This window comes from Gymnoscopelus microlampas, assembly GCF_963454915.1.
Source record: "Gymnoscopelus microlampas genome assembly, chromosome: 21".
Taxonomy (NCBI): Eukaryota; Metazoa; Chordata; class Actinopteri; order Myctophiformes; family Myctophidae; genus Gymnoscopelus; species Gymnoscopelus microlampas.
The window spans coordinates 25,970,985-25,983,517 of record NC_139958.1 but is presented as its reverse complement, the minus strand read 5'-3'; the positions used below and the strand labels follow the sequence as shown (position 1 = coordinate 25,983,517).

General features: G+C 44.8%; 1 protein-coding gene across 1 annotated transcript; it reads right to left on the bottom strand.

Annotated features, from left to right (window-relative positions):
• Nucleotides 1-285: 285 nt before the first annotated feature.
• On the bottom strand, nt 286-2,810 carry LOC311037600 (long-chain fatty acid transport protein 4-like). Its single transcript, XM_084046828.1, has 2 exons — nt 2,692-2,810; nt 286-1,368 (listed from the first exon to the last, which is right to left on the bottom strand). Exons 1-2 carry the CDS (start codon nt 2,759-2,761, stop codon nt 1,211-1,213), a joined length of 228 nt encoding a protein of 75 aa, XP_083902954.1. The 5' UTR covers nt 2,762-2,810; the 3' UTR covers nt 286-1,210.
• Nucleotides 2,811-12,533: the final 9,723 nt, after the last annotated feature.

Below are 12,533 nucleotides of genomic sequence, written 5' to 3'. Positions count from 1 at the left end.
GCGCTGGTATCACTTCTCTGACTCCCGAGTTGAAACTTTCGTTTTTTTTGTTCTCCTTTTAAAAACACCCCTCTCTCCTTTCCTCATGTCTTTCGCAAACTCTACAGACAGGCTGAAGTCACAGGTGGTCTTCAAAGAGAAGACAGGACGCAAGCAGATGAGGAGAGGATGAGGAGAAATAGGAGAGACACTTAGAGAGAGGATGTACGCAGTTCATACTAGCCACTTGAACCCAAGCGCCCCCGCCCCCTATTCTGGGGGAACATTCGCCAGAAATACGCGTCACTTTCTGAGCTCGTAGATGGGCTATTTCTGGCAAAGCGATTTGGTGCAGAAGGAAACAAGAGCAGACCAAGTACAGAGCTAACTCAGGTCCGCTTTTTACTAAGTATAGAGGGTTTAAGTGGCTACCTACATAAGGCTGTCACTGCTGGGTAATTGTGCAGGTTAAATCCCCAGTCTGTTCTCAAAGAACAAAGAGAACAACAAACAAAACAGACAGACAGACAGACAGACAGACAGACAGTGTAGGTCCTTCTTAGGTCCTTCCATTTTGTCACATACTGTGTGTACTGTGTCCACGGTCCTCCTCAACATCCATTAGGTTTGTAGTTATCTGCAGTTTCTTAGTTTTTGCAATCTTGATGCAAGATGCCCCATGGTTTCTCCCCCCTCATAGCAGGAAAAAGCATCTGATTTTGGGGGATCCGGGTGGAAATGAAAAAGGACGGGGTTATTGTCGTTGTCGAGGGATTCCGTGAAGGTCTATGAAGGGAGGGGTTGTTTCAAGTTTGCATATCGGACGCGTCATGTGGTGTGAGACCCAACATGACCTGGTTGCTGCCCCTTTCTGTATTTTGCTGAGGTAAGAGGAGACCTGGTCATGAAATTTAGTTAGAGTGGGGAGGTGTAGTTATTGGGCCGTGTGGAATGGGAACTATGGTTTAGTTTGTTTTTTAGAGGGTGGTGCGGGGGGAAAGGTGGTGCTGGGAAGAGTACGGTAATTAGGTGTGCATGTTATGTGTGTGCATCTGTGTGTGTGAGGCAGTCTCAGTGTTCATTTGCATGTGTGCAGCAGTGTATGGCTGAATATATGCGTGTATGAGGACAGGGATCTGAATTCTGATCTCTTTGTCTCTGTCTTCATGCCCTGTTTCTATTATGGATTCATTCAAATGTGTATATGTGTGTGTGGTAGCCATTCTGGTCATCAGAGTTTCTGTTTCCCTGAGACTATGCAGCCGTGTAGTTCCCCATTTAGCTCCACATAGCGCCCTCTGCTGGGATCCAGGAAGTACAGTCTATCTGACACCGCACTGGGGTCAAAGCCCTCATTACGCATCTCTGTCTTCTGGAACTTGAATGTGCCTGAGAAGGAGGAAGGACAGCATGGGTGAGGAGAAATTGGAGGAAGACGAAGGAGTCAGTGAGGTTGAGAGGAAGAGACAGTGAAAGACAGAGACGAGAGAAGAGTCTGAGCAACCTCTGGCTTAAGGTTTCTTTTTTTGTGTAGAAACATTACTCCGGTTTAACCCATTAAAACCGGGAAAGCATCTGTCATTTTAGATTTGGCTATTCAAAAATAGCAGATCTACAAGCTCAGCTTGTACATCTGCTATTTTTTAACAGTTAGGATTGGAATTTTTTAAACACAAATCTTCTCTTCTGGGGATCCCTGACACTAACATTTTCAGATAGGGGTCCGCAGCCAAATATTAATATCAATTTGGGGTCTCTTGGCACGAAAAAGTTTGAGAACTACTGATTTAGAAGGATTTGTAGAATCGGCCTCACATCTTAATGGGTTAAGATAAAAACCAGGCATTCCGCCCAGTCCGTGAACTAAGGACTCTTGCTCACGCTGTGACTTTTAAAAATTCTCCTTATCTTTTTATCTTCTCATCTTTTTTATCTCGCTGGCTAGATTGGTTTCTTATCTGCTGTGTTCTTATGATCTCTTTGTGTGGTTCTATTTCTCTAGTGGGATCATTTAAGTTAGTCCAAATAGTTCCAAAAACACCATTTGTAAGCTCGACAGGGGAGTTAAGAGTAAAGTTTGATTGGTTGATTGATTTGAATCAAGCAAAAATGTATAGCAAAGTACATACAAACATGTATAAATCATAATGTATAATAAAATACTATTTTCCTGTTACATGACAGTTCTGTCATCAGGCACAGTTTTACTAATCATGAAATCACAGAACTATTTTGCTTTGCAGCAGCACAGACTGCAATGGTTGTGTGATCTAGTTTTGAATATAAGGTCTGGTATATCATGTATTAACAGACTGGCTCTTTTGGAACTATTCTGACATACCCTGTTTGGAAAGAAACAGGACATCATGTTTACTGACAGATGACTCTAGAGCTAATATTCACTGCAAGTACAACAGATATGTAAGAGGCTAATTATAGTATATACTGTAAGTCTAAAATTGCCAAACATTTTACTGAGGTGGATTTAACACTGTATGAATGCATCCTTCTGATAACATTATCAGGAAGACAAATTTGACTTCTTTAAAGCAAATAGTATATAAATAGTATAGTTTGGGTGAATTTGTTTATAGATCTGGAAATATGTGTTTATATGCAGAACACACACACACACACACACACACACACACACACACACACACACACACACACACACACACACACACACACACATATGACTTTTTCACCCACCAGTCTTGTTGACCTCCGGAAGGAAACGGAGGAAGACAGGCCTGGCATAGGGAGGAAGAGCCTTCTCCATGTCCTTAACAAACTTCTCAAGGTCAGAGGAGTGGGTGGGGTCAGCGATGGCGGCCTCCGCTCCTGTGAGGACAGAGATCACCAGTGTCAGAGAATTCACCCATTACATACTGGGAATGGACCGAAAAACAGACAGAAAACACATACTATCTTTAACTACAAAGTGAATAACTAACTAATACTACATGTATAATATATACCTAAGTAAAACTACATAAAACACATTTCCAAGGTCCCTAATTTGCTTCAAAAGGGTTAAACACAAAACCAACAACAGCAAAAATAATAAAACATTTAAAACAAATGTTTTCCATCAGTCTGTTGTGTCTGCAACACATTTACTCTATATTTTGCGGTAATGTGAAGTGGCCACATTGTCTTATGTACGGAAATCTGCAGTATAGATCTCCAATTCTATGCATTATCACACATTTCACTACCATCATCAAATATAATTATATGTAATGTAATGTCTTTATTCCATAAACTACAATGTGTTTCCAGCAAATCGCTGTCTCTCCTCAATATCGCTATACTGTACTTTTAGCCAACCCATTAACAGGTATGTTATAATTGATAGATAAATAAATAGATAAATAAATAAATACAACAAACAAACAAACAAACAAACATCTCAGATGTGATTTAGACCATTGGTTCTCAAAGTGGGGTCCGGGGACCCCCAGGGGTCCTTGAGGGAGTTCCAGGGGGTCCCCAGTTAAATAATAGATTAGGCACCAAATGGACCCTTATGGGTCTGTAACTCTGAGAGTGTACAAATGGAACAAATAACGGGTCCATTTGGTTCCATTTGTACACTCTCAGAGTTAAATTGACATAGATTTTACAATATAAATTGCGGTCCAAGTGATAGAAATGCCATTAAATGGGGGTCTGTAGCCCTAATGCATGTCAAACTGGGGGTCCTTGAAATTAAAATGGTTGAGAATCACTGCTAGAGCCGTAAAAAACTTCTCTTATGGGGGTCCCTGGCATATCTTTTGAAATGGGGGTCCGCGGGCTAATAAGTGTCAATTTGGGGGTCCTTGACATGAAAAAGTTTGAGAACCACTGATTTAGACAGATACACTGACAACTCTTTCAACTACAATAAAACAATTATTGCCGTTTACCTGGTACTTCCACTCCGTACACAACCACATCTTTCATGTCTAGCAGCCTGCTCAGAGTTCCCTCCACCTCAGTAGTTGAGACATTCTCTCCCTTCCAGCGGAAGGTGTCTCCTGTGCGGTCCTTGAAGTACATGTATCCACACTCATCCATGATAAGTACATCGCCTAGACACAGGGGTAGGGGGCAGAGAAATCATTAGGGCTGCAACTATCCATCCTTTTCTTAGTGATTATTCATCTTGGCGATCATTGATTCATTGAATAATTGAGAAGCGCGTTAAAAAAAACAATATTGGTTCTCCATAGCAATGCCTCAATCACTTCCACTCTTCCACTTTACGGATGTAAATGGGTCAGTTTAGTTTTAAAACTAGCATTGCTTCTGATTTTGTGGTTAATTTATTTGTATTTATAAAACTAAAACACATTTCTTTCATTAGATAGAGCACATCCGAAGCTGATCTCCCCGCTGCATAAGTTCACTCCTGGCTTCCTTCTATTCAAATCAACCATACGATCTTCAAGGCACTCTTAACAACTCTCTCCCCTAGACTGTCTCACCACCAGCTGTGCTCAATCGGCTAAGCTTTCTTGATTCACCTGAATGGTGCTAATAGTTGCTACTACTACTTTGATTAGGGATTTTCAGCAATACAAATGCAATGCATTCCATGTACATGACAGTGGCAGCCTCCTCTCCCAAAGGGTTAGGGTTAGGGCTAACCCTTTAACTTAGGCCTTGGCTACACGTACATGGATCTTTTTCTAAACGGATATTTTAGTCCTCCGTTTTTAAAAAGAATCCCTGGCCACATGACAAAGATAAACAAAAATCCCTGTCCACACGTAGACGCAGAAACGCATCGATCAGCTGCATGTTTCAATTTTATATCAGATTTTATATTTACATTTATTTTATAATTATATATATGAGGGGCAAAATACAAATACATTTGTAATCACATGTTAAGGCCCAATACTGCAATAGCTGCAATATTTTAATAGCATACGTGAACAGCATACGTGAACATAAACGAAAACAACATTATTAGGGCGCAGCTGCCTGCAGCGCAAACAGTAGCCATGGTTCACATGACGCTGTCGAGTCTCTGGTTTATAGTGGTGTTCGTTTTTTTTTTTACATTGGCAACTCTCACATGTACATAAACGTTCAGATTTCAAATATAAAGTGCTTAACCCTGAGCCACGGATGTTACAAGGCAATCCGGACCGTGATAAGTACCCGTATCTCCCGTATTGTTCAATAAAGAGCATTTTAATCCCATCGCCGGCCATTTCCTTTTTCTGTTCTTTTATTTTGGTAATGTATCAGAGTGCAATACACCTTCCAACCATTGGTGTCGCATGGTTGAAAGCATCGGAGAAAATGGCCGACGATCGGATTAAAATGCTTTTTATTGAACAATACGGGAGATACGGGTACTTATCGCGGTCCGGATCGCCTTGTAACGTCCATGGCTCAGGAATAAGCACTTTATATTTGAAATCTGAACGTTTATGTACATGTGAGAGTTGGCAATGTAAAAACATCAAACACCACTATAAAGCAGGGACTCTCGGCACCGGGGCGATTGTGTTTTAGGACGACAGACCCCACATTCAATCTGTGTGCGCGCCGTGTGTTCTACTTGGCGCAGAGAAAGAGGGTTTTTGTTTTTGAGCTACTTTCCCCACCACTGTCTTATTAAGTATGACATTATTTAGCCATAAATGAGCGTGCCTTGTTTCATAGACTGTAAGTGTTGCTCTCTCTCTCTCTCTCTCTCTCTCTCTCTCTCTCTCTCTTCATTTATTATTATAATGCCCATGAGCGGTCCGGTGTTTATGTATTATTTATTGTATTATTTATTATTATAATGACCATGTGCGAATGCGCGATGACGTCATCGTTTCTCAAAATCTCCGGATTACATGTCCACACAGATCCACTGAAACGCATGTTTTGGAAAACCTTCACTTATTTATCCGTTTACAAAAATATCCGTTTTAGCGGCCAAAAACACCGTTTGCGTGTGGCTGAAAGGAATACCGCCCAACTCACTCCAAATCCAACTCACTCCATGAAGACTTAAGAAATATTTGCCCAACTCACTCCAGGGCTCGCCCAACTCACTCCAGGGCTGGGACAACTCCCTCCAGGACCAAAGACCAACTCCCTCCAGGACCATAGCCAACTCACTCCAGGACCAAACCCAACTCACTCCATGCAATGTCACCAGTGTAATATTGGTTCAATGTGTCAGTGGTGTAAAGTAACTAAGTACATTAACTTAAGTACTGTACTTATGTACAATGTTGGGTATTTGTGCGTTATTTGAGTATTCCCAACTTCCAATGGTTTTACCTGTACTCCACTACATATTGGATCCACATATTGTTTTTTTACTCCACTAAATGTATTTGTTTTACTAGTTACTTTGCAGCTATAAATTATAATATTATAGTGTGTGTGTGTGTGTGTGTGTGTGTGTGTGTGTGTGTGTGTGTGTGTGTGTGTGTGTGTGTGTGTGTGTGTGTGTGTGTGTGGGTTGAATCGGTGGAGACTCTTACATTCTAACTCTAACCCTAACCCTAAACCCTAACCCTAACCTGGGTGGAGGGTGATTATGCGGGTGAACTCAGTGGAGGAGGGCCAAAACCTTAACGAGGAATATAACAACACCTCTTGATTTGACCAACAATAGAATAAGACATCTAACAAACACTGGACTCCAAGTGCCAAAGTGGCCAGCGAGCCCCCCCCCCCCCCCAGAACCATTAAGTTGTTTTGTAGAGACAGTATTTAAAACTTTAACCAAGCCTAAAACAGAATAGAGTTAAAAGTAACAAATTCCTCAATATTGTACTTAATTCCTCAATATTGTACTCAATAATAATTTTTGGAGTGAGTTGGGCAAGTGTGTGGAGTGAGTTGGGCAATTGTGTGGAGTGAGTTGGGCAAGTGTGTGGAGTGAGTTGGGCAAGTGTGTGGAGTGAGATGTCTGGAGTGAGTTGGGCGCGATTTGGAGTGAGTTGGATTTGGAGTGAGTTGGGCGGTTACCGCTGAAAGGCCCAAACGCACACAAAAATGTGCGTTTAGAAAAAGATCCATGTACGTGTAGCCAAGGCCTAAGCATAACACTGTGTATAACCCAAAGTCTGCAAATAAATAATTTGAGTGCGCACATCCACGGGTATATGGACTAGAGTAGATAATAATATTGTACTTTATGGTCCGATTTTTATCTGTGTCCTTTGAATTGCAACGTGTCTGAGCTGAGCTGTCATGTGTTTGTGTCGTCTTTGTCATAAATCAATAAAAATGTTATAAAAAAAAGAAATCGAGTGATTTGTCTATCGGCACTTTGTGTTTGGTTGTAAGATGCCGTTTGGGATGCTATGGTTTTATGTTTCGTTCTTTACATGTGTACAGCACAGTAGTTATTATAGCGCCAACTAACTTTTGATGAGAATGGACCTTGGGTCCACTCCAGACTGAAATCAATGGCAAATTCATTTGAATGAATTTCTGTCTGTTTTGCCAAAAAGTTAGTGCTGTACCCTAATCAGAATTTAAGAGGTTGAATCAGATTTGGGATTTTTATCTTATCTTTATGACAAAATATACAATATAGCCTACATTTGCAAGAATTTCACGTTACATTGTCAAGTGCATCAGAGCCACACGAATATTGTTGTTTGAGCATTTAATATCAATATCATTCATTAAGACAGTTTGTTTTATAATTGACGACAATGCACCAGATTGTGTGCAGATTATGTACACACAGTAGTTCTGAGCGCAAGACTAAGGCTACGTAAGGCTAAGTCAACCAGATGAGATAAGCAGACTCCGTAGGCTGAAAGAGAGAACGCACTTTCAATGTATCTACATTGTGTAAGTCACAAGCACATGGTTTTCTTATCGTAAATATGACGCTTTTCCAAATTCTTGCGTTTAATCCAGGTCCATCGTTTTGCTTGTTTGTGATGTGAAGCGTCAAATGGATTCAATAAAATTTTCTCCTACAACTGGGAAGCTTTCAAAATAAGAGTGTATTTTATGCAATTGGAATTGGAATTACTTCCCATCTCTGATCTTTACTATCTATTTGATCAGCTCACAGGAACCCACATAGTAAAATCCTCAGTTTTAATCCATTTGTAAATCAGAGTACAAATGAAACCAATAAGAACTGACATGTTTTAACAGAATCCCTGTGAAATAATGGACAGGAGGAAATAACATGATTTAAGGCATTATTGTGTACATTGTCAGCAGATTTCAGTTCTGGTGAATGATAGACAAAGGTTATATGTTATTTGACACTTCCCACATCTCGCACTGATTGACTATTTCAGATTTCTGCTCAACATTACATCATTGTTCCTTTCACAGTTCAGGATTTTGGACACAAAATCGGGCACATTATCCTCTAGTGTGGGGACAGCTTTACCTGAGAGATAAGCAGTGTCTCCCTTCTTGAAGACACTCTCGGCAATCTTCTTGCTGGTTGCCGTCTGGTTGACATACCCATCAAACCTCCGCAGAGGGTCTATAGGCATGTTGAGAATATGTTGCAAGCTTGTTTGAAACAAAATAAGCTTGAATTTGTGAATGCACCAACTTTTCCATGATTTTTCTCAAAACAGGTAAAATACTTATAGGAATAACCTTAGCCTCCTTCCACAGCTTTTGACATAGACCCACATCCTAACATCTATTAATAATATGACAGATAGGAGATGCTATATTCTCAGCACTTTACCATCCAGATTATCTAGACCTTAGGCCTACTATCATAAGGAAGAGAGCAGAGTAACTGCTCCACAAATAATTGCAAGGAGTTGCAGTCATTGTCGTGGAATAGCCAGATAGATAGATAGATACAATGTGACAAAAGTCAGCAGTTTGCCACTTCTAGACATCACCTAGAAGAGAGCTGTATAAATAAATGTAAATAGGCTACTGATTGATTTAAACAATATATTCAACACATGGCCCAACTCAAGGAAGGGAGAATAATAATAATAATGTTGTCTTACTAGTGGTGAGAAATAGCTAGATACATTGTTTTTAAGGCCAGTTATAGTTAAAACTCACAAAACAATCAATTAATAATTACCTGTGGTGTTTGATCTGATAGCACCATTATTATTGTTCTTTGTCGGTTTTGCTGGTACAGGTCGTTCAAAAAAAAAAAAAAAAAAAAAAAGAATACATTAATTGAACATTTCACAAGGTTCTGTAAAGTTTTAACTCCAGATTAAACATTACACATATAAACGATAATTTTATTGTTAAAGTATTAAAAAATGTATTTAAACTCAAGTGATTGTACTTCGTTACGGTCCACCAGTAAAAAACATTGAACACCAGTACTTTTGTGTTTGGGCAGAAGCTAGCTGGTAGCTAATGCTAACTAGTACATGACCAACTAGCACTCACCTATGCAGTGTACTGAGTTCAGAATGAATGTTTCTTGTCAAATTCTCCGTAACATACTCACTATGGGATATCAGCGCCTCCTGGCGATGAACAGAGCTACATACCATAAACTCCCGGGCCATTCATTGGCTGAGAAGGGTATGTCACGTGTCCGGTAACCCGGAACCGGCTTAAAGCCGCTCTCGTGACGTGGCTCATCCTCTTTCGCTTCTCTGCATGGCAGATGAATACAGCTTAACAGACATACCAGAACGATATCTTTTGAATTACCTTAAAAACGGACAGAATACAACTCTAGCCCACCAAGGTGGTACCTGTACCGACCTACGGGTTTCCTCCGTGTGTAAAAAAAAAAAAAGAAAGTTATTTCTCGTTCCGCTCCCGCGGCTCTATCTTCTACTTTCCAAGCTTTTCTCTCAAAAGTTTTTCCACGTGCTAGCACGGTGACAAGCCGGCCGGCTTTTAGCCTAGCTACAGGCTAACTAGCTTAGCTACAGGCTAACTAGCTTAGCGTTAGCTTCTCTCCACTCGACGCTAGCACCAACGATGGAGACTCCACGCGCCTGCGGTTTGCAGGTCTGCCGTCGTCTCATCGCCGGAGATGACCCCCATGGCTTCTGCATCGCCTGCCTCGGCCTACACCATGCCTATGCAGCAAGGCATTATCCGAAGGCACAGGGACGCTGTGAGGACTGCGCCCTCTTCTCAAGGCTCCATCTCGACTGCCGCCTAGCCAGGGCGCAAGAGTTCCATGAAGGGAGAGGCGACGCCCCGTCCCCGACCGGGGTTCCAACCGACTCCGGCCCGGGGAATGTGAGCGGTGCAGGCATCCTCGTGCGTCCCAGCGTCACCATGGGTCCTCCAGCAGCTCCGGGGCTCCAGAGCGGCGCAGGCAGCCGCCCGCAGCACCAGCCTGCTACACCAGCCGTGCTACGCAGCGCGACAGCGGCCGCGAATGCTGTGCCTGGGGGGTCCACTCAGGTACAGCCAACCAGCGGCCCTTCCTCCCCCTCCTCCCAGCCGTCGACTCCGCTGCTACAGCAGGCGTACCGGGACAGCGGTGCGTCGGCAAACCTCAGCGAGGACTCCGACGACGACGATGCTCGCAGCATGGAGGAGGGGGAGGAGGAGGGCGAACTACCCTCCTACCAGGAGGCTCCCGAGGAGGCCGCCGTCTCCACTCCACGTCGGGACGGCGACATGGAGTCTTCAAGCAGTATCCTGGCGCCTAGCTGGCCGGCCGCGCAGGAACTGGAATCCGACCCCGCCAAGCGCGAGGAACCAGTTTCAGCCATTATTGACAGGGCTTTAGCCAGATGTGGCCTCGAACGTCCGCTGGAGGAGCAAGCATCCTCCAGCGCTCCTGATGATGAGTACCAGGGTCTGACCCAACAAGACGAGCGCGCGCCCAGGTCCAGGAAGGTTCCGCCCGCCAAGGGCTTCGCGAGGGTCCTCATGTCCACCTGGGCGAACCACTCCGAGCCTAAGAGGCTGGGTTTTCCTCTCGACGTAGTGGGAGCTCCCGCGATGGGTCTGATCGCCTGCCCCCCCATGGACCGCGTGTTGGCCCAGGGCATTGTGGACCAGCGACAGGCAGTGGCCCTCACCCCTGAGCCTCATTTCACCGTGCCGAAGGAAAAGGCACTTTCCGTGGCGGTGAAAAAAGCCTACAAGTCATCGGCGCTGGCGGCTCGCGCGCTAAACATGGTGGCCATCCTCCAGGGCTCAACCGCGCGGCGCCTGACCGAGCTGAAGGAGAAGTGGGGCGAGGACGCTGAGGAGCTGGAAGCCCTTCAGCAGCTCACCATAAAAGTGACTCGCCACGCTACAGCATGGACCGGAAAATCCATGGCGGACAGCGCAGCGATTGAACGGGCTCGGTGGCTCGAGCTCACTGAGTTTCGAGCAGAAGTGACCGATGCAAAAAAGAGCGTTATGGCGCTCCCTTTATGTCCAGATAATCTGTTTGCGGGCGCCTCAGAGTTCCTCCGCGTCTCGACGGAGTCCAGGAAGGCACAGCGGGAAGCAGCGGCCGGCGTGCTGGAACCAGCCCCCCCACCATCTTCCCGGCCCCGCAACGAAAGGCCAGTGGCCAGAGGACGTTCCTCCTCTTCCCGCCGTGGACAGGGCAACACCTCCCGGTCCTCCTCCTCAGCTCGGCCGAGCTCAAAGGAAGGTGCTCGCGAGGTAGGGAACAGGCGGGCCAGACCTCCACCCCGCCAACAACCCGCAGCCAACACCAACAGGCCTCCACGTCGCGACAGCGGGAAGCCTCGCCGTGGCGGGCGGGGTAAGTGACACTCTATCGCCGGTGCACAGACCGGCTCAGCCCCCCCCTCGGCCGTTCATGCTGGGGAAGAGGACAGTGGCTTTACAGGCCTCGGTGGACAGAGTCGTGGACGGCTCCACGAGCGCGAAAAAACTTTGTGTGCAAAATGTGGACTTTTGTGTGCAAAAAGATGTGTGTGTTCTAAACATGTGTGTTCAAAACACGGTTTATGTGAAACCTTTTTTTCTGGAGAAAATAAATGTGCTGAATGCTACAAACCCGCTCATTATTTCACGTGGCCTAGAGCAGAGGAGCAGTGGTGTCCCCGTTCCCGAGACATCTCTGCCCCAACGCTCTCATTACATAAACCCACAATATCTGGATTGCCCGAACCCCGGTGTTTCAGATATTGCTGGGGTAACCTCTGTGCATGCAATGAATCAATGTTGTTATCCAATAAGCCCACAACGTCTGCGGCACCCGAATTCCGGTGCGGCAGACGTTGCTGGGATAACATCTGTGCATGCAATGGATCAGTGTCATCATCCCATGAGCCCACGATGTCTGCGGCGCCCGAATTCCGGTGCGGCAGACATCGCTGGGACAACATCTGTGCATGTTTTGGATCATATGAAGGGAATAAATCATTTGGAGGTAATAGAAAAACCGACGCCACCCTTGTCCGCCAGAGGGCGCCGAAGCGCCAGTGGAACAGGGTCACGGCGGTTTTGCCTTCCGTCTCACAGGAAGCGATCAAACGTCACTGTGAACCGGAAGTGCTTGAGTCAGAAAGAGCGGACCTCTGTCTCCGCCATTTTGGAAGGACAGACGACCCCTCAGCTGTCACACCTCACAGGTTTCCATGGAAACAGAAGGCCTCGTCTGCCGCTGGAATACGACAGGGCGCCTCCTACAGAGAGGA

Coding starts and splice junctions, on each gene's coding strand:
- LOC311037600 (XM_084046828.1), bottom strand. CDS start 2,761: ATGGAGAAGGCTCTTCCTCCCTATGCCAGGCCTGTCTTCCTCCGTTTC. Junction 1,369..2,691: donor TCCGGAGGTCAACAAGACTG/GTGGGTGAAAAA, acceptor CCTCCTTCTCAG/GCACATTCAAGTTCCAGAAG.